Genomic DNA, 20,269 nt, shown 5'->3' on the forward strand with positions numbered 1-20,269 from the left:
GGGCATGCTGTGGGGAGACAAGCAAGTGGAGAGGCCCAAGGTGGACAGAGTGGGAGTGGCAGGTGTGAAGAGCAGGAAGTTCAGCTGACTGGTAGGTAGAACATGAGAAGGGAAGACAAAGCTAGAAAGGTAAGCAGAAGCCAAGTTCTGGAAGGCTATGAACATTGAGCTGGGATTCTGCAACTTTATCCTGGGGCTAATGGGGAGCCATTTAAGGACTTGAGGTAGATCATGGTGAGTTTTTGCCAAATGACTCTGGTGACTACAGTGGAAGATCTATCAAGGGAGAGAGACAGGAGCCAGAGCCTCGTCTGTGACACAGTCCAGGTGGGGAATGGTGAGATCTACGAATTGGGACCAGAAATTTCAGAGGTAAGAAGCACTTCTTTCTTGCCCTTCCCTCTCCCCTTCTCCCCAGGTCGTCATGAAAGTTGATGTTGTATATGAGAAGGAGATGCTCCAAGTCTATGCGCTGAGTGGCATCGGGGGGCTTCTATTGCTGCTGCTGATTTTCGTGGTGCTATACAAGGTGAGCTTCTGAAAATAACAGGCATTGCTAAGACAACCTTATGCAAGGGGGAATTGGCAGGAGCCAGAGAGGAAAATCCGAAGACCAGGGAGCATTAAAGCTAGAAGGGGCCATAATCAACGTCTTCCTTCTACAGTTAAGGCTACTGAGGCCAAAAGAGCAAAAGAGACTTTTCCGCCATTACTCATCAAAGTTCTGGCAGAGCTAGGACTAGGTACTAAGGGAGAGGAAGGAGCTCCTTTATATTGAGGGCCACCTGTGCGCCAGGCACTGTACCAGGCACTGGGATAGAGGTTCGTACCATAAACATGCCTTTGTGGAGCTCACAGTCTAATGGAGGAGACAGACAAGAACAAGCATGATGAGGGTTACAAAAGGGGGCCTATGTGCTTTGGAACCTATAACAGAAGGACTAAACTAGGCTGGGGGGAGCCTGGGAAGGCCACCAGAAGGAGGTGGCATTTGATCTGGGATTTGAAGGATGAGAAGAAATTAACCAGGTGAAGAGTAGTGGGGGTCAGATGTTGCATGTAAAAAACCGCAGTATTACAGAAAAAGAGTAAACCTTCATGTTGTACTTGTTGAGGGTGGTCACTAACAACCATTTTGTTTATATTCCTCCAGGTTTTAATTTTTTTGTAGTATACGTATGTGTGTGTGAGGGAGAAAAAATCAGTTTGTCTGTATAGATCTAAAAAAAAACGTAAACGGGATGATACTGTGTATACTGGTGGGGAATTGGTATTTTCCACTTGATCTTATATCTTAATGTCTTTCCCTATGAACACAATTAGACCACTTCTTCCGTTTTAAGCACTGAGTAGTCCGGATGTCCCACCATTTATTTAACGAGCTCTATTGATGAACATTTGGGTTGTTTCTAATATACATCTATTTCAAACAATATGGCAAAAAGAAACCACTCTGATTACCCACATCTTTGTACATTCGTCCAAATATTATTTAGGATTAATTCCTAGAAGTGGAATTGCTAGGCTAATGAGTATGTTTTAAGTTGTCAGCCTGTCTAAAAGATTGGTAGATGACTTTTTTTTAGTAGACTTTGTTTTCTAGAGAAGTTTTGGATTTACCAAAAATTGTGCAGAAACTATTGAGTTCCCATGTGTTCCCTCCACCCTCGCACAGTTTCTTCTATTAACATCTCCCATCCCTGTGGTACATTTGTTACGACTGATGAACCAGTATTGATACATTAGTACATAACATCTTGATGAACCTGAAGAAGAAACTACTAAGCTTATACCTTTAACATATTACCAAGAACAGTGAGTAGCAGATACCATCACCCCATCTGGGCACCAGGTCACTGTAGTGTATATGACTTAGTAACATAAACAGTGTTTTCATATTTCGCAGGGGCAGTCTGGTCTGCAGTGCTCTGTGGACTTTTTGCTCAATTTTTGTCTCCTTGCAGATTGGCTTCTTCAAACGGAACCTGAAGGAAAAGATGGAGGCTGATGCAGGTGCCCGAAATGGAATTCCTGGAGAAGGCTCTGAGAAGCCAGAGTCTGGGGAAGAGGCAGCGGATGTGGGCTGCCTGGAGCCCCTCCAAGGGGAGGAGGGCCAGAATGGAGAGGCAGACTGAGGCCCAGGCCTAATGCACAGAGGATCCGGGGCTGGACTCTAGATGCCTGGGGCTGGTCTACCTTGACCTGCATTTCATCGTGTGTCCTCAGGCAAGTCATTGCCCCTCCGTAGGTCTCAGTGTCCCTATCTCAAACATGGAGCTCATTCCCGCCTGCCTCCTTTGAAGGCTCATGATGAGGATAGGCTGAGGGACAGGCCAGGAAGGCTACAGAGGTGAGGCCTTGTAACTGTCCAATCATCTTGGCTTCCACAGCCACTTCTGGTCTCCTTTCCAGGAGAAATGTGTGATTTAAATTTGGAGAAACTGTAATCTCAGGACCTGGTGACACTTCTGGCCCTCCATTCACCTGACCTTGGCTGTCCACAGATGCCTCAGACTCCTACACTGAACTCTCCTGCACTGTCTCCTGCCTGGAGTCCAATCAGCTTTCCATTCTTCTGCTAGAGAGTGAAATCTGATCTGTGTCACTACGTTGCTGTGGCCAGCCTCTTGCTGTTTGGCGAAAGCCTACGTTCCTTAATATGCCTTCCAAGGCCTTGCAAAGGTGGGCTCCTGTTTCCCTCCACAGCGTCCTCTGGAGATACCCCTCCTCCCTTTCTAAGCTCCAGCTCCACTAGCCCTTCTCAAGTGCTAAGCTCCCTCCTGTCTCACTCCCACATTGCTCCCTCTGTCTGGAGCACACCCCCCACCCCCCACTTTTCCTGGCAAGCCCTCACCGTCCAGATCTCAGCTCCTGCATCGCTTCCTTCCACCCCAACTTCCTTGGGTTCTCATATTATACACTCTTTTAATGGCCTCCACTTGTCCTTCATCACATGCATCATATTCGAATTAACTGTTAGATGATTTACTTACTTCTGGCTGTCAAAATGAACTCCATGAGGGTAGGGACCTTGTTCTTGTTCACCTTGGGATTCCTGGTCTTGTCACAGGGCCAAGCACACAGTAGGTGCTTGACACAATTCCATTGAATTAATGAGGGAGCCTGTGGGCAGATGTAGAAAAAAATTTGAATGGACTTATGGCAATGCATCCTTCAAGGCTCAGCCTTCCTCACCTTCCTCACACCCCTGGCTCCACAGCCTCTTCCGGGACTCCATCACGCCATGCACAGTGGCCCCCGTGAGACTATGGACTCAAGGGTGGGGACATGCCTGTTTGCCTGGATCCCCAGCACCAAGCACAGTGCCTGCATATATTTTACCCAATAAATGTGACATTCTCTCCAATTGTTGTGCTGTTTTTGTGCTGGCGCAATATTCAGCCTGGGCCTATTAAATTCAACCTTTTCACTAAATGAGCCTAAAACACTCAGCTCTTTTTCCTCTTTCTACTTTTCTTCCTCTCTTTCTCTGTCTCTCTCTCTTCCCATAATGACTCTGTGCCTGACACTGTGAGCTAATTCAAAGGAGATGCAGGGAGTGAGATGGGAAGCAACAAGAGGTGAGGGGGCATTTGACAATTCGTTAAACGTGAGTATAGACCTTCCTGCCTTTCGAAGGCACTGGGTCTGGGGTGGCCTTTAGAAGGGAGGGAGGACCAGTCACTGCTGCCCTTTTATGGTTAGTAGGAAGGGGGGGGTGGAATATTGAGCAACTCTAAGACCAGATCCAGCCCTGGGGTGGGGGAGGGGGGTGGCGGGGGAGAAGACAGGTGCATCCATTTAAGGTGAGAGGTAAGAAACATTTTGGTCCCCCAAGCGGTGACCTTTGGTGGCTCCCTACTGCCTACAGGGAATAAATGAAAGTTCACAAGCCTAGCACAATACAAGGCCCAGAGCAATCTTTCCCTATTGGCCTCTCCAGGTTCATCTACGCCCCCCTGGCCCAGCCCCCAAGGAACCACAGGCTGACTGGTAAGCCTGACATCAGGAAGGAAGAAGTGAGGCACGTTTTCCCAGAAAGGAGAAAAATGTCTGTCAAGAATATCACAGAACTACTAAAAGTACATGGAATTATCTCTGGATATCATGAAATACGTCAGTTTCTATCCATTCAGCCTGTGGTTTTTGAGGGCTTACTTTGTATCAGGCCCAGTTCTGGGCTCTGAGGACATAGTCTTGAACAAGACAGACAAGTTTCTGCTCTCAAGAAGCTTCCGCTTCTATGGGAAAACAGACAGTAAACAAATACAAACTGGATTTCGGTAGTGATAAGGGCTGTGAAGAAAGTAAAGCAAGATAATGGGTGAGAGGGTAGTGGAGATGGCTGTTTTATATTCCTGGTCAGGGAAACCTCTCTGAGGAAGCACTAGTCTGTGACACTAAAAAAATAAAAAAGGTGGCTATTTTTATCAAGGTCAGAAACAAAAGCACAGAAAACCTAGGAAGTTCGTTTCCAGATGAGACCTACCACCGTCGTGTCCAGGAATTGGTATTCCACCTCACCCAAAGGCACCATCCTCACGTATTTAATTTGTCCTTCCCCACCTTTGTGCCTTTGCGCATGCTCTTCTTTTTGCCAACAAGTCCTATTCCCCCTCTTCCAATTCATCAGAATCTTCCTTACTTCAAGGCACTTCTTCAGTGAAGCCTTCCTCACTCCTCATTTCTTGGACAAATGAACAGTCATGCATTGCTTAAGGTCCACGATACGTTCCGTGAAATAGGACGTTATATGTGGGACATTGTACGAAGACCATATATAGGCACTCCCTGGGTTATGAACGTCTGACTTACAGACTATGCTTAATTAAGAAAGGATTACCATAAGGCCTATTATGTTAAAAATTTGAGTTAAATACAATGGTTCGTAATAGTGAATGTACACACTCCTTTGAGACACTCAAAACGTTATGCAGTTTGGAAGTATCTCTTAAGTGTTTTATATGCATAGGAAGGTAAAGTATATATTATATACTAAGACATTTGACTAAACCAAAAACCAAACCCACTGCCATTGAGTCGATTCCGACTCATAGCGACCCTGTAGGACAGAGTAGAACTGACCCGTAGAGTTTCCAAGGAGCAGCTGCTGGATTCGAACTGTCAACCTCTTGGTTAACAGCCGTAGTGCTTAACCACTATGCCACCAGGGTTTCCAAACATTTGACTAACTGACACTAAATAAGAACCGTACGTACCTGTTCTGACTTACGTACAAATTCGACTTAAAGACAGGATTAGGGATGGCTCTCATTTATCACCTGGGACTGCCCGTATACAAGAGACATGAGAGACACATGTTGCGTGTGAGAAGCTATTGCGTTCTCTACACCCTGTTATGTTCCCAGCATCCCATTCTTTGATTGGGATTTCTGAACTCTGTTATAACCTATGGGACCACGGATGTATACACAGTAGGTCACTGATTGAACGGGAGTTATACGGTGCATGACTGTACTCATTCCATCAGCACATCATACTTCCCTGAGGCACAGTCTGTGGTGGCTCCTTCCTCTCTCAGGACAGTGAGTCCTGGCAAACAAGGACCCAGGCTTCATTCACATAGGTTATCAACAACTGGCCCTTCACTGGGGATGGCACACAGGAGGTGCTCACTACTGTTGAATCCAGTGGTTCTCAAAAGTTTTGGTCTCAGGACCCCTTTATACTCTAAAATTATTGAAGACCCCTGAAGAGCTTCTGTTTATATGGGTTGTATCTATTGATATTTACCAACTTAGAACTTAAAACAGAAAAATTTAAAACCTAAGAACACACAAGCCATACTCCACAAGCCATCATAGTGTCATATAGCCTCTAGAAAACACTGTACACTTGTGAGAGAGAGAGTGAAAAAAAGTAAACAATATCTTCGTCTGGTCAGGAAAAGGGTCAAAACCCAGTTAGCCCTGGGTTCGAATCCAGGCTCTGCCGCTTTCCTAGCTGCATGACCTGGGGAATTAATGCTGCTGGGACTCATTTCATCATTTATAAAATGGTAACAATAATTGTATATGCCTCAGAGCTGTTGTGAGCATGCAATGAGATAACATCTGTAGCGCTTGATAATGGCAGAGGACAGAAGCGGTTGAGTTGGACAGGATGACGTAGTAGAAAGCAGCACGCTGGACTGTGGTGCATCAAGAGACCTGGGCCGGTGTTCTAGTTCTTTCATTAGCTTGCTGTGTGACTCTGGGGAAGACATGTACTCTTTCCAGGTTTGATCTGCTCCACCTGGGCTCTGAAGTACCTCAGGAGTAGTCATGGAAGAGAGGGGTGAGGGCTAAGCAGCTGAGTCCTCGCCCTCACTTTATCTGGCTTTATATTTTGAGGTTCTGTGCATACAGGCCACTTTATCAATTAGACACCTTAGGCACCGTGTCCAGGGCCTGCCAGCTCTCAAGGCTCTGCGAATGTTCTGGGAACAGAAAAACAGTCCACTCCAAAATGTGAAAATAAAATTGTGTAATCAAAATTAATGTCTTTAAACGAAACCTCTCGTCAGGCAGTCAACTGCAGTTCTACTCAACACACATGGTTACGCACGTGAATTGCATGAAATGTGGGAATTAGTGTATTTTTATATTTGAAGGTGTAGCGTATCTGTACGAAAATGTGTGTAAGGTTTATATAAGGGCTTAAAAAGACTGAAGGTTTCACTTTAAAAAAAAATGTTATGCTTCCAAAAATAATTTAAACTTTGAAAACTACTAAACCGTCCCAACTACATTGAAGTATCTGGTGCCTACAGGTCTTTCCAGAGTTTGCACATCAGTGAGGAGCTAGACAGAAATGTGCTTGGTGAAGCAATTTGCTCTTGACAAGTTATAAGGCCCCGAGGGCCAGTGTGGGGTGGGGGTGACATTAGGATACAGAGGTCCCAGAGACCTTGTAGAGCAACAACTGATGGACATGACATGACCCGTGTGGCCGAGCTGCTGGGGGGAAGCAGAGCCAGGCAGATGTGGTTTACATCAAAGATCTGTCTCTTAGCCACTGAGTGACTTTGAGCAAATCACTTTGCTCTGTGAGCCTGTTTCCTCGTGTGTGAAATAGAATGAATAAATCTTTCACAGGGTTGTCGGGCAGATTAAATTAAGGGGCACTGTCAGACCCTTAGTAGGCGTTCATCTCAGGATGTGCCAAGCAGCCAGGTGATTCCTCAGAGAATCCTGTTCTCCTCCACTAAGGTCACAACAGGCCACACTTCAGAATCTCTCTGACTCCTCCATGGCCCCAGCTCCGTCCTTTCCTGAGGGACCAAGTGTTCAGAGGGGTTGGGATTTGGATGGGAGAGGAACTCAGGATAAAAGTGGGGTGGGGAAATGGGAGGTCCCACCAACAAGTATAAAACCAAACGTGTTGCCATCAAGTCAATTCCAACTCATAGTGACCCTACAGGACAGAGCAGAACTGCCCCATAGGGTTTCCAAGGAGCAGATGGTGAACCTGAACTGCTTTTTGGTTAGCAGCCAAACACTTAACCACTGTGCCACCAGGGCCCCATCGACAAGTATAACCAAACCCATTGCCATCAATTATGACTCATAGGGACCCTATAGAACAACGTAGAACTGTCCTATAGGGTTTCCAAGGAGCGCCTAGTGGATTCGAACTGCCGACGTTTTGGTTCGCAGCTGTAGCTCTTAATCACTGTGCCACCAGGGTTTCCACCACCAAGTATAGAAGTCCCAAAAAGGAGGCAGAGTTCTGGGAAATTGAGCCCAGCCGTGGGGTTTGGGTCACTCCAGTGCTGGTAGGAGGGCCTTAGGAGCTGAAGTAATTGTCCAATTCTCATACCCAAATATTTCCTCCCCTTGGGTGGGGTTGGAAGGAACTGCAGACACCTCTCACGGCTCAGGTCTCAGAGCCTCAAATCAGGGTTTTCAGTGGCTAGAGGTTCCAGTGGCGGGGGGGGGGGCGGGGGGGGAGGAAAGCTGGGCAGGTGGGTGCTAGAAGTCAGACAGAGCAGATGGAAAATGGGCTCTGTATCTGGATATGACAATCAGGGTCTGTTTTCTGACCCAAGGGCAGATTCTCTGATTGAGGGTCTTAACCAATAAGGGAGATCCCTGCAAAGTTGAGGCTTCCTCACACTTCTACACTGGGCCACCTCTTCTGCGTTTGTGCTGTATTCAAAGGGGGCCATGAACTTGGGCAGATATGGGGAAGTCATGCCTCCTGAGACTCAGATTTCCAGTGTGTAAAATGGGAAGGTTACAAGATTCAAAGGAAACACTGAACTCCCAGACAAGGCCCTGAGGTTCCTTTGGCTATTCTTAGTTATGACCTCATGTCTCCCACTGCCCATGCACACATTTTAAGGACAAATGTCTTTTACCACATGAAGGTTTTTATTGAACTCAAACTCAGGGGCCCCAAAGCCTAAGGAAGACAGGGAGGCTGGGGATTGAACTCAGGGGCCCAGGCCCCACTCCCCACCCCACCTACCCTCTCACCCACTTCCTGACTCAGGGAGGGTCTCAGCAGCTACCAATCTAATCTACCCAACTCTAATTAAGTAATTCAATCCCTCCCACCCCCCACCCGCTCCTAACACTCTGCCAAGGCAGGCACCTACCAAGGGGCATGCTGCTGCTGAGGACAGCTCTCTGCTGACCTCTTTCTGGATCTCTCCCAAAGCCTCTTGCTGCCTATTTGGCCTCCCTCCAACCCCTCTTCATAGCCCACTTCCCCTAAGTCTCCAGGGCATGTAACTTCCTCCACCCTGGCCCCCTTATCCTAGAACCCGCAACTCCATTCTCTCCAGCTTTTTCACCGTTCTCAATGTTTCTCTAGCTCCTTGCCCCCTTCTCTTCTACCCACCACCTCCCCACCCCTGGCAGGGTCCCTAGTCAGCGCCGGCCGGCTGCATGGGTCCGCTGGTGGCGGATGAGGTCGGAGCTCTGTGAGAAGGCCTTTCCACAGTCATCACACTTGTAGGGCCGCTCACCACTGTGGACACGGTGATGCTGCAGCAGCGTTGAAGAGCGGCAGAAGCCCTTGCCACACACAGCGCACCTGTAGGGCCGCTCGCCTGTGTGGGAGCGCTGGTGCTGAATCAGCGTGGAGGAGCGGTTGAAGGTCTTGCCGCAGTCGGGGCAGCTGTAGGTGCGGCCAGGCAGGTGGGTGCGGGCATGGATGGCCAGCACCGAGCTCTGGCCAAAGCGCTTGCCGCACTCAGGGCACTTGAAGGGCTTCTCACGGGCATGGCTGCGGGCATGGGGGATAAGTGCCGAGCGCTGGGAGAAACTCTTGCCACAGATGCCGCAGCTAAAGGGCCTTTGCCCTGTGTGCACTCTCTGGTGGCTACGCAGGGATGAGTTCTGGCTGTAGCACTTGCCACACTCAGGGCAGCTATAGGGCCGCTCATGGCTGTGGGTGCGCTGGTGCCGCAAGAGGTAGGAGCTGTCGCCAAAGGCCTTGCCACAGTGGGGGCACTTGTAGGGCTTCTGGCCTGAGTGGGTGCGCTGGTGGCGAAGCAGGTAAGAGCTGTCAGCGAAGGCCTTGCCACAACGGGGACACTTGTAGGGCCGCTCTCCCGTGTGGGTGCGCTGGTGTTTAATGAGGTCAGAGCTCTGAGAAAAGGCCTTACTACAGACCTCACATTTATACGGCTTCTCACCTGTATGAATTCGCTGGTGCTGGATCAGGGTGGAGCCCCGCCCAAAGCTCTTCCCGCAGATGCCACAGATGTTAGGCCGAGGGCCTTGCCCAGCCCTTGCCCTACCACCCCGCCGGCCTGGACCCCGGAGGGCTCCTGTCAGGCCCAGGGGATTCTGAAGCATCTCAAACTGGGGTGTAGCCAGTAGAGTGCCTGTGGGCATCTCAAAAGGCGGCCCTAGGGGCAGGCCCCCTGTAGGCTGTTGCCCAAACCCCTGGGTGAAGGAGTCCAGGGGGTGGACTCCCAAGGGGATACTCAATGAATTCTTTTCTTCAGGATTCAGAAGCATCTCTGCACCTTCCTGGAATTTGGAACTTCGAGCTTCAAATTTGGGATTCTGGGTTTTCAACTCAGCATTCTGGGTTTCAGATTCAGGGTTCCGGAGTTCATACCCTGTACTCTGGGATTCATATCCAGGGCTCTGGGGTTCATACCCAGGGCTCTTGGGTTCATACCCAGGGCTCCGGGGTGTATATCCTGGGCTCTTGGGTTCATACCCAGGGCTTTGGGGTTCAAACCTGGGACTCTGGGGTTCAAACTCAGGGCTCTGAGAATCTGATTCAGGGCTTCTGGGTGCAAACTCAGGGCTCGGGGGCACAAACCTAGGGCTTTGAGAGTCAAAACCAGGGCTTTCAGGCTCAAACCTGGGGCTTTGGGGTTCAAACTCTGGACTTTGGGGTTCAAGTCCAAAAGGTATCTCTTCAACCTCATAGTCCCCAGGGCCTTCTTGCTGAGAAATTTCTTCTTCCTCATTGTCACTTATGTTGCCTGCAAGATCAGAGAATTACAGAAAACCCAGATTGTGTGAGACCTAGGTCATTTGGTTTGTTGCCACAAACTTCTCCCTCCTCGCCAGCAGAGTCTCCTGTCCTTGAGGAGGTGCTGAAATTCCCACCCCAACCCCCTCAACAGACCCAAGTCACCCACCCCCATGTCCCCCACCCCATCCAAGTTGCAGGGATCCAAACCCTTGGCTTTCCTCCCCTCCCACGAACAACTGGTCCCTCTCCCTCTCCCTCTCCCTCTCCCAAGCACACTCCTCATAGGGACGATCCCTCCCTCACCTTTGAGGGACCCTTCGACGCTCCCCGTTTCGTCTGGACTGTGTACATCCCGGGACTCGAGGCCCCACGGCGACGCCTCCCGCTCCATCCCCGCCGACTCCCAGTGCGGTGGCAGCGGCGGCGATGGAGGACGATCCTGCGACCCGGCCCGAGTGGCCTGAGCCCCGGGCCCTCGCCGCCTGCCCGCTCAGCGCCGTCCAGGGGACCCGGCTGCACAGCCCCGGCCCCCGAGGCCGGACGTCTTGACCCTGGGCCTCTCCCGCCCGCCGGGCCCCTCCCTCCCCGCGGCCCCGCCCCCCTGAAGGTCTCGGCTTGGTTTTTGACCCTCACGGACCCCCACGCGTCTTGGCTTTGGAGATGAGGGGCTTCACAGCTGATCCCGCCGCTCCCGGACTACGTTCCCCGCCCGGGACCCCGCCGTCTGGCCCTCCAGCCCCGGGCTGGGCTGCGGCTGTCCGACCCCCTCCCCCCCGCACAGGAAGTGTCCGTCCGCGGCCAGTTCCCCCCGCTGGCTAGCGCCGCGGCCTCTCTAGGAGCGGCTGGAGGTGGAAACTCGTTGGCATTAACCCTGGGCTGGATGGCCCCAGCGTTGGGTCGGGGGCAGGCACCACGCCCCGGGGCCAGCAGGCCGGGCGGGGGCAGTGTGTGCGCCTGTGTCCTAGGTCTCCGTCAGTCCAGAAACTTGTCTGGCCTTCTCCCGGACCCTGCGTCCATCAGTGCGTGTAGCCAAGGGCGAGGCGACAAGCGATACCAAGGTCAGCGAGAAGGAGCGACGCTTCCCGGCGCCAGCGGGGGCGGCCTGTAGCTCGCCTCCCCGCCCAGGCCTCGGGGTCAGCGCCGACCGTGCCTGGGGAACCTCGACCGACCTGCCTCGGACTCATGGAGGCCCTTGAGCCTGAGACCCTTTCCTCATACCCCACCCCCACCGCCGGCGCGCCCACTCCCACTCTTTCGGTCCCCCTCCCCTCTGTGCTCCTCTTAACCCTCCCCCCCGGGAGGGCTGGGATCGTTGCCAAGGAGACAGCCCCGCCTCCGGCTTCCAGAGGCACCACCCCCACCCCCCAGGGAGCTCAGCGATTGGCCGATGGAGTAGTGCTCTCACCGCCCATGGGGTATGAGGCGTTAAAGGTCGCCAGGGGAGGTAAGGCAACCTTTCTGATTGGTTGGAGGGCACGCGGGGCATGTTCCACCTCCCCTGTCTGCCAGAAGCGCCTGCGGGGGTGAGTAGGAGCAGGTGCCGGGCGTCTCCCTTCGAGTCCATCCTGCGCTTTCAGCGCTTTTCCCGCCCCCACTTACCTGCCATTATGTTTTCTTTTTGAAGACTGAAAGTCAAAGAATTTGAGGACAGACACCCCACTCTCAGTTCTTTCCGTCTTCACACAGGTGCCGGGTACTGAAGGGGCCTGTCCAGGGATCCTCCCCCAGAGAGCAAGCTGCTTGCTTTTCTCCCCCTTCTCCCCTCCGTCTTCCCCAAAGCCTGAGTTTAACGCAGTCTCTGGGAGCCTTAGTCCCTGGTTCCCTGGGTTTTCTCATAAACCCGGTGCCGTCGAGTCAATTCCGACTCATAGCGACCCTATAGGACAGAGTAGAACTGCCCCACAGAGTTTCCAAGGAGCGCCTGGCAGATTCGAACTGCAAACCCTTTGGTTAGCAGCTGTAGCACTTAACTTCTCATAAAAAACTTCTCATAGAGAGGGTAAAATCCTATAGGGATCCTTCCTAGATGAGGGTGGTGCAGAAGATTGAGGAGGGGAAGTGGACAGAGAGAACCACCTGGCCTTTAAGGCAGCTTAGGAGTTCCTCAGTCCTGTCTGACTTGAATGGAGGCTTGTAGAGAATGGGAACTCTAGAAACACTGCCCCAGATGAAACTGGAATCCAGAAAAAAGTGACCTTGGAAAGACAATAGGATCTGATTCTTGAACCTTTTCTACACTTCCGGCTGAAACAAGTTTAATAGGGCTCTGGACATCCTCCACGTGAGTGACGCAGGAGCCATGGATTGTGTGTATTCTGTCTACCTGGACAGAATCAACTGGATGGCAACTAACAACTACCTGAACAAAAAAGAAACTGGTTGGGAGGAAAAATGGCATCTTCCATTCTCCTAAGGAGAGGTGAGAACAAAAATTTGGAGAATCCCAGGTGGTAAAAGGCTGGAGAGAATTAATAGTGATCTTACAAATAGAATCTCAGAGATTCTTCCACAAATGAAATGGGTATCTTTCTGCCCTCCCGAGGAACAGCTTCCGGCTGTATGTCTCTCTCCCATCCCAGTGTCTGTGGGGTTTGTCCTAAAACCTTTGCTAAGAATGGCTCATGTGGTCCAGCACTAGAGGACCCACACAGGCAGGACACCCTACAAACACACTGATTATGGAAAAAGCTGGCCCTGGAGCACTCCCTCATCATCCCCAATGCACTCACACAGGTGAGAAACAAATGAGGCGTTAAAGGTCGCCAGGGAAGGCAAGGCAAGTGTCTCCTTCATGAGACACTTCCCATCAGAGAAAATTCACACTGGACCGCAGCCAAATCTTGCAAAGTATGTGGCAAGGCCTCCAGCCACAGCTCTGACATGGTCCACTGCCAGCACACATCATATCAGAAGCCACAAGCCCCAAGTGTGGCAGTTGAGCCAGAGCTTCAAGCTGATCTGGCACCAGCATTTCCATGTGGAATTTCAGGCTTGCTAGTGCTTTTTTTTTTAGTGCTTAGTGTGGGAGAAGAGTGGCTGACCTCCAGCCAGCCTCCTTCAGCATCAGAGTGTGGCTTCTGGGCCTTAAGCAAGCCTTGCAAACTTCAATAGGCCTTCAAGAGGCGGCCAGCCTTGGCCTGCCACAAGTCCCCAGCAGTGAGAGGTTCAAAGTGTAGGGAAGCCTCTGACAAGGGTTCCAGTTTGACCCAGCACCAGCTCATTCAAAGCAGGAAAAACTCGGGAGTCCACGGAGCCATGTTCTGCCACTGTGTCCATGGTGAGGAGGAGACATGTGTGTCCTGAGTTGGCCACCCACTTTGTCCACAGCAGCATCCCCTGGTGTGCAGCAGCACTAGGGCAGAACCCTAGCAGCCATTCAGTGTGCCCCCAGGGCTTATGGTCCTGCCAACTCAGCCAACACCGCAGGCCCCACACACTAAGGTGACCCCTCGCAAAGGTTCTCAGTGTGGGAGGGGCTTCTGCACGAACTGCTCCCTTCCTGCATGCAAAGGGCAAGCCCCTCTAAGAGGCCCTCTGTCAGGCCCAGTATATACAACATGAAGAGGCCAGCCATAGCACAGGAAATGGGAGTCTCTGTGTATGGCTAGGTCATCTCCTAGCCTGATACATTTGGAACAGGCCTGGAACCAATCCCCTACTTTTGCAAAACTAAGAGCAGCTAGAAGATAACTTTTTGTTCAGAGCAGTGGTTCTCAAACTTTAGCAGGCGTAGGATTCCCCCTCTTTCCCTCCCCCCCCAGATTCTGGTTCACTAGGCTAGGGGCCGGGCCCAGGGAGCTAAATTTGTAAAAAGTACTCCATGTGATTCTAACAGGGGGCTTTACTTAAAAAAATGCCAGGCTAGAGCAGCTTTGACTTCTTTGCACATCCGTTTCTAGAAAGACACATATAAAAAACATTCCAAGGAATTATAAGGGTCCTTGGAGCTCAGATTAACAGCCTCCCTTTTTTTCTTTACTTTCTTGGACAAGCTAGGGATGGGCCCTGTGGTCATGGCCTGTACTTCTCACTCTAACTGACCATGCAGATAGGGCCCATTCTGTCTGGTGCAGACAAGCATTCTCCCAATCTGGTCCTAACATCAACGAAGCCCTAGAAGAGCCCTCTGCCCTGCTTAAATTGCTTCTGGGTCTCAGCCTGCAGTAGTAGAGGAAAAAGGGGGCCTTACCACACCAAGAAAGGAACTAAGAATGAGGTTTAAGGGCTTCATGATATTCAAAACCTGATTGGATGACAAAAAGTTGGGTCATGAGGACAGGAGGAAGAGGAGTTGGGTCTGGTTTCTGGGCCCTAAGCAAGTCTTGCAAACTTCAAAGCACTCAGAGTAGTAATTTATGGCACCTTTAATTGGCAAGCTAAGGTTGGGGTCCAGATCTGGCTTTGATTCTGGGCTGAGTACTGGTGCTGCAAACCAGGCTTTACCCAGGCAAAGCTGAAGGCTAGGGGAGCAAAGGGGTTATTCACAAGCTCCTCTGGGGGCTTAAAAGCTGGCACTGAGGTACTGTCTACTGCCAAGGTGCCTCTTCTCACCCCTTATCCCCTTTGTGACTAAGTGGCACATAGATCAATCTTCCCCAGAAAAGCTTAAGGTCAGGGAGACCTTGGTGGGGTCAAATTTGACTATTATGTCGGCATCAACTCAGCTCATCACTTCACCTGAACAGTGCCTTTTCTTTAAATTTTCTACCTCTTCCTTTAGAAGTTTCTCCAGGTTGACTAATGTGGCACAGTGGGTTTCTCTTTATATATGGCCTTTCCGGCCCTGGGTTTGTAGTTTTGCCAAGGTGATTTTCTAGGCCAAAATCTTGCAAAGGGATTAACAGTTTGCTATGGAAATAAGGTATGAAAAACTCTTGCAGAGATTGGTCAATTACCAAGCAAATTAAGTGACTGTGGTCTACCTAGGGAATTGGTCCGTTTCACTATCCTGCTAGGCTTAAAAGGATCATTCCACAGAGGTTGGAGGGGGACCTCAGTACCGTCAAAGAAAGCTGGGAGTGGGGCATGCCCTTTGGACACAGGATCCCTGCTATGAGAACTTCCTAGACCCAGAAGACAGAGTTGTAACACCGAGGACAGCAAGAGACAGCATGAGAAGGCATGAGACAGTATGAGCAAGAAACAGACCAGTGCAAGACAGCTGCGGTGGGCTTCCTGGTCTACGAAGCAAGAACTGAGCCCCCTCGGGTAGGAGGCTTGCTGGCAGTGTGGTGCCTCTGGGCACTTGACTGCAGAGCCAAAAGAGCTGTAGCACTTGACTGAGGGGGGCCTGGTGGCAGAGGCCAGGCCCTAGTGTGGGCCAGCAACAAAAGCCCAAGCATGGCCTGCCAGCTACCATTTCCAAGGAGCTGAAAGCGGTCTTGGTTGGAAGCTGTCCTGATGGATGAACTGTATGCTGTCTCCCACGTTGTTCCTGTTACTTCCAAGTTAATGCCAAGTTGTAGCCTGTCTGTTATTTCCCTAATAAACCACATAATTTTGAGTACAGTCTGTGAGTTGTGTGTGGCCACTGCAAAGCATCAAACCCAGCAGACAAGTAGTACCCTGGGGAGGATTGCTCACGTCAGAATGGTAAAAAAGTTGGAGAGTGGAGGTATATCTGACCTCCACGTCACAGGGATCAGCTTTGTGCCAATGCTGATTCTTATTCCCCCTCCTAAAGTTAGAGAATCTCTAACACTACTAGCTTACAACTAATCTGGTTTCTCCCTCTCCAAGATAGGCCAGATCCAGGTTTAGTTGAGTGAATAGGGCAAATGCACACATGCCAGCAAAGAACAGAAGCTTCTGCTATGTCTCTGAGGTGAAAGCTTATCCTGAAGTCTCTCTATGGCTAGCTAGTTCCATCACCTGGACAAAACTGGGTTCTGGCCAGAAAGCGAACAGTGGTAGATGGATAATCAAATCGTAAGGTGGTAGGGGAGGGATTCTGTGCAGAGCTTGGGAAGATGGCTACAGCTCCTGGCTACAGATCTAACCACAAATGTTCCTGGCCTGGTCCCCTGTTGTTCATAATGGTGGCTACCTAAAGAGCGTGATAGTGCAAGCTTTGCTTTTGCCCTGGAATGCTCATCTCAGGCTGGCTTCTCCCTTGCCTTGGTCTGTTATAAGACTGTTTCAAGTTCATCTCGTACCTGGTCTTTGCTGACAATGAACTGGTCAGTCCAAGTCCAGGTCAATGCCTGGTGTTACCCCAGGGAGTGGGCCTGAGACACTTACAAGGAATTCAGGAGTGGTGTGGTAAAGCAGCAGTGAACTAGGAGCCCTGGATAGGCTGCTTGGCCTTCCCAGGGGTGGGGACTAAGATCTCTTCTAATTCAAAAATGTATGAGGCCCACCTGTCTAGGGTGGCTAAGAAGGCTTGAACTATAAAGCTCTCACAGGGAGGCCCCAGGAGGACTGGAAGGAGCTCTAAGAGCCTCCCCCCTCAAAAATAGGGTGAGTGGGGTTTTCATGTAGAAGAAATACCACTTGGTCTGAAGGCACAAGAGTCAGTCCTGACTGCCTCTTCATGACTGGGCTGGCCTCTCTAAAGCAAGGTGTCCCTCCCCCAGGTATTTATGAGGGTGGCAGGGTCATGGTGAACTGGAGAGCACAGGTTCCGTCAAAAGGGAACAGCTGCTACTCAGCTCCTGCCAGTTGTAGTTTTGTGAGAGTTTAGCCCAAGTTGCCAAATCTTTGGACTTTTCAAGAGCAGTCAGAAACCTGAATTTCTGTGAAATATCCCAATTTTTAAATCTTGATCATTAATTCATAACGTTTTAAAACGCCATCTCGGCCAAAAAACGAAAAGGCAGCCAAAGGCTGATACAGTACAGGGACCATCAGTTTTTAACTTCTGCAATAAAGTAAAAAGACAATGGGTAAGAGAAGGCTCTCTTCTACCCCAATTCTCTTAACACGTCTGAGCTGAGGGACAGCCTCTTCTTCCCCACCGTGGAGGCATCGTGGCAGTTCTCACCTCAGCAAAGGAGGCTTCAGCAAATGGGGCTTCTAGAGTCTGAAGCAAAAGGGAGCACGGTGTCAGCAGATCAAGCTGGTGAGGGCTGAAGACAAGATTGTCCTCATCACCCAGGTCCAGCTCTTGCCAAGAATTCTGTGTCCTCCTTGGAGACCACCAGAGGCTCAGGCCCCATGGCCCAGCTTGGGCCTCAGGCAATGTCTAGATCTTCACCCTCTGCCTTGTCACCTTTGAAGCCATCACCCACACTCCTGGAATATCTCTGGGTAGTGTTGGAAGCCTACAGGTGGGTCCAGGTCCCCTTGACCAGAAGTCAGGGACACAGGCAACCCATTGACACTGTGGCAGCCCCTGCGCCCCCCAGCACCAGGCCGATGGACCCACTGGTGCTTGGCCATGGCTGACTTCTGGCCAAAACACCTGCCACACTGGGGGCAGGGGTAGGGGCGCTCGCCACTGTGGGTACGCCGGTGGGCTGCCATTTCGGAGCTCTGCCGGAAGCAGCGCCCACAGTCTGGGCACGGATAAGGCTTCTCGCCTGTATGGGTGCGCACATGGCGCCGAAGGTCTGAGGCATGGGCAAAGGCACGGCCACAGTCTGGGCAGGGGAAGGGGGTCTCGCCGCTATGGACTCGCTGGTGCTGGTAGAGGGCAGAGCTTTGACTGAAGCAGCGGCTGCAGTCAGCACAGCGATAGGGCTTCTCGCCTGTGTGGACTCGTAGGTGGGTAGTGAGGGCAGAGCGCTGGGTAAAGGCCCGGCCACAGTCAGGACAGCGGTGGGGCCGCTCCCCACGGTGGATGGCCCGATGCTTACTCAGGGAGGAAGCCTGGCTGAAGCCCTTGCCACAATCAGGGCACCGGAAGGGCTTCTCGCCTGTGTGGGTGTAGAGGTGCTCCACCAGGGTGGAGCGCCAGGCAAAACTCTTCCCACACACGTAGCAGCCATGACGCTGGTCTGCTCGGGGAACAGGGGGGTGGGCACAGAGTGGGGGACGGCCCCGGTGAGGTACCCTGGATGGCTGTTCCAAACCATAAGGGAGCCCAGCAGGAGGGGGTTTGAGAATCTTCAGCCCAGGAGGCCGAGTAGGCATAAAAAGGATCTTTTCCAGTGCCTCTGTCTCTTCCCTTTGTCCTTTCTCCTTGTTTCTGGAATCTGCTGGAAGATAAGGGGAGATCTCAGTCTCTGGCTCATCCTTGAATCCCATACCCCACATGGTGACGGAGAAGTGTCTTAGATACAGCCACCTGAACCCATAGCGACCTCTGGAACTCAGCTCGGCATATGCAGAGGTGCTAGGATTGACACGTTCTCCTCAGCTGCAGGGGCGGAAAGAGGAGGGGAAGGAGGAAACAGTGCATTCTGCTTCAGGAGTGGGGAAAACTGGGAGGGAAGGGGAGGTGACAACATCTGAGCTGAATCATGACAGATACTTAAGGGCATTCCAGGCAGCAGAAAAGCAGGAAGGCAAGCATGAACATGGCTGGCATGACAAGTCATGACTGACAAGTCATGGCGCTGGGAACTGTGCAAGGGCTGAATGGATGATCTAGAGAAAGGAAACACTGGAAATCAAGAGAAAGGAAGCATTTACAAAAAATATAACAACAAAAAGAAAAGGAAGCTAAAACACAGGAGGTGGCAGAGGAGACGGACTGTAAGAAAACGGCAGAAAGGATGATGCCGACATACAAGCTACAGACTTTAGTGACCAACTAGATATAGGAGCTCCTAAGCAAACAGGAGTTCCCGGAGTGGAAAGACAGGTACTCCCGTGTCTGGCACTCTAGCAAGAACTGGGTCACAATCACAGTCCCTTTCCAGGCTGAAGCCAGAAGCCAGAAAGGGGCCAGCTGGGAAAGCAATGCAGGGAAGATACTGATGAGCAGGGGGTACCAGGATAGGGGAGGCACCTTACCTGTGTCTGCTTCTGTCAGAGCCTTTCCTGCCTCTGGATCCTGGGCATCCGGACCCCACAGTTCGGCCTCTTGCTCCACCCAGGAGATGAGGGCTGGCTTGGTGCCTCGGAATCCTGGGGGAAAGAACGCAAAGCCCACGCTGAGGGGAGGCGGCCCCACGAGGTTCCGACGTGTGGACCTAAGGCTTCGCAAGCCACGTGCAGGGACCACAGACGGAGCGGGTTGTATGCGGAATGTGGGGCCAGGCGAGTAGGTGGGGCTCTCACCGAGCGCGCCCAGGTGGCCGTAGATCTCCCGCATCACGTCCCGGTACAGGGTCCTCTGCGCGGGCCGCAGACACGCCCACTCCTCGGGGGAGAAGTACACGGCCACGTCCCCGAAGCTCACGGGCTCGGCTTTCCTGCACTTGGGTCGGGACCCGTTTGGTTCCCTGGCGGGGAGCGGGGCTACAGGCGGCACCATGGGAACCGCCAGCCCCGGTGATGGGGCAGTCACCTCCCCTAGCCGGGCCTCAGGCTGCGGAGCCTCGCGAGCTCAAGAAGCGTCTCCCCAGGCCAGACGCAAGGGTCGGAGTTCGTTCATTAACGCCGAGAGAAACCAGGAATCGCCTCTCAAGGAGCCGTGGATAAAACTAAGATTTGATGGCTGAAGGGACATCGAGAATCAGAACGGGAAGATGCCTTCATAAAAAATGGCGGCAACACGGCCTCACGAACTTTGCTCCTACGCATTCGCGCCCCCCATGACGTCATCCCGAGTGTCATCAGGTCGCTTTGTCTTCCAGCCCTCAGCCAAAATGGCCGCGGCGGCTACAAGCGCGAGAAATGGCGCATGTCGACTGGTCAGACCTGAAAACAAGCTGGGCACCTACTGGCCCGGGTCAAAGCGCGCAGATTCGAAGAATGCTCAGCTCGTCGACAGGAG

General features: G+C 51.7%; 3 protein-coding genes across 7 annotated transcripts in view; 1 reads left to right on the forward strand and 2 right to left on the reverse strand.

The window, feature by feature from the left end:
* Positions 1 to 3,367, forward strand: part of ITGAL (integrin subunit alpha L) — a 44,016-nt gene extending 40,649 nt beyond the window's left edge. For both annotated transcript variants that reach the window (XM_064295839.1, XM_064295841.1), the window contains exons 30-31: positions 419 to 529; positions 1,965 to 3,367. In XM_064295839.1, coding sequence (XP_064151909.1) covers positions 419 to 529; positions 1,965 to 2,135 — 282 coding nt within the window. In that variant the 3' untranslated portion in view covers positions 2,136 to 3,367. The remainder of the gene's footprint in view (positions 1 to 418; positions 530 to 1,964) is intronic.
* A 4,989-nt stretch (positions 3,368 to 8,356) lies between these two features.
* On the reverse strand, positions 8,357 to 10,943 carry ZNF768 (zinc finger protein 768). Its single transcript, XM_010598518.3, has 2 exons — positions 10,750 to 10,943; positions 8,357 to 10,453 (listed from the first exon to the last, which is right to left on the reverse strand). Exons 1-2 carry the CDS (start codon positions 10,835 to 10,837, stop codon positions 8,877 to 8,879), a joined length of 1,665 nt encoding a protein of 554 aa, XP_010596820.1. The 5' UTR covers positions 10,838 to 10,943; the 3' UTR covers positions 8,357 to 8,876.
* Positions 10,944 to 12,876: 1,933 nt separating this feature from the next.
* LOC100659280 (zinc finger protein 764-like) lies at positions 12,877 to 20,269 on the reverse strand. Of its 4 annotated transcripts, none has more exons than XM_010598517.3 (3): positions 19,612 to 20,264; positions 19,345 to 19,458; positions 12,877 to 18,584 (listed from the first exon to the last, which is right to left on the reverse strand). In XM_010598517.3, exons 1-3 carry the CDS (start codon positions 19,805 to 19,807, stop codon positions 17,668 to 17,670), a joined length of 1,227 nt encoding a protein of 408 aa, XP_010596819.1. In that variant the 5' UTR covers positions 19,808 to 20,264; the 3' UTR covers positions 12,877 to 17,667. The 4 variants fall into 4 exon arrangements, with proteins under 4 accessions (XP_010596819.1, XP_003418901.1, XP_023414711.1 ...); XM_003418853.4 differs by having other exon boundaries at positions 12,877 to 18,581; positions 19,612 to 20,262; XM_023558943.2 differs by having other exon boundaries at positions 19,345 to 20,269.

This window comes from Loxodonta africana, chromosome 12, assembly GCF_030014295.1.
Source record: "Loxodonta africana isolate mLoxAfr1 chromosome 12, mLoxAfr1.hap2, whole genome shotgun sequence".
Classification (NCBI taxonomy): Eukaryota; Metazoa; Chordata; class Mammalia; order Proboscidea; family Elephantidae; genus Loxodonta; species Loxodonta africana.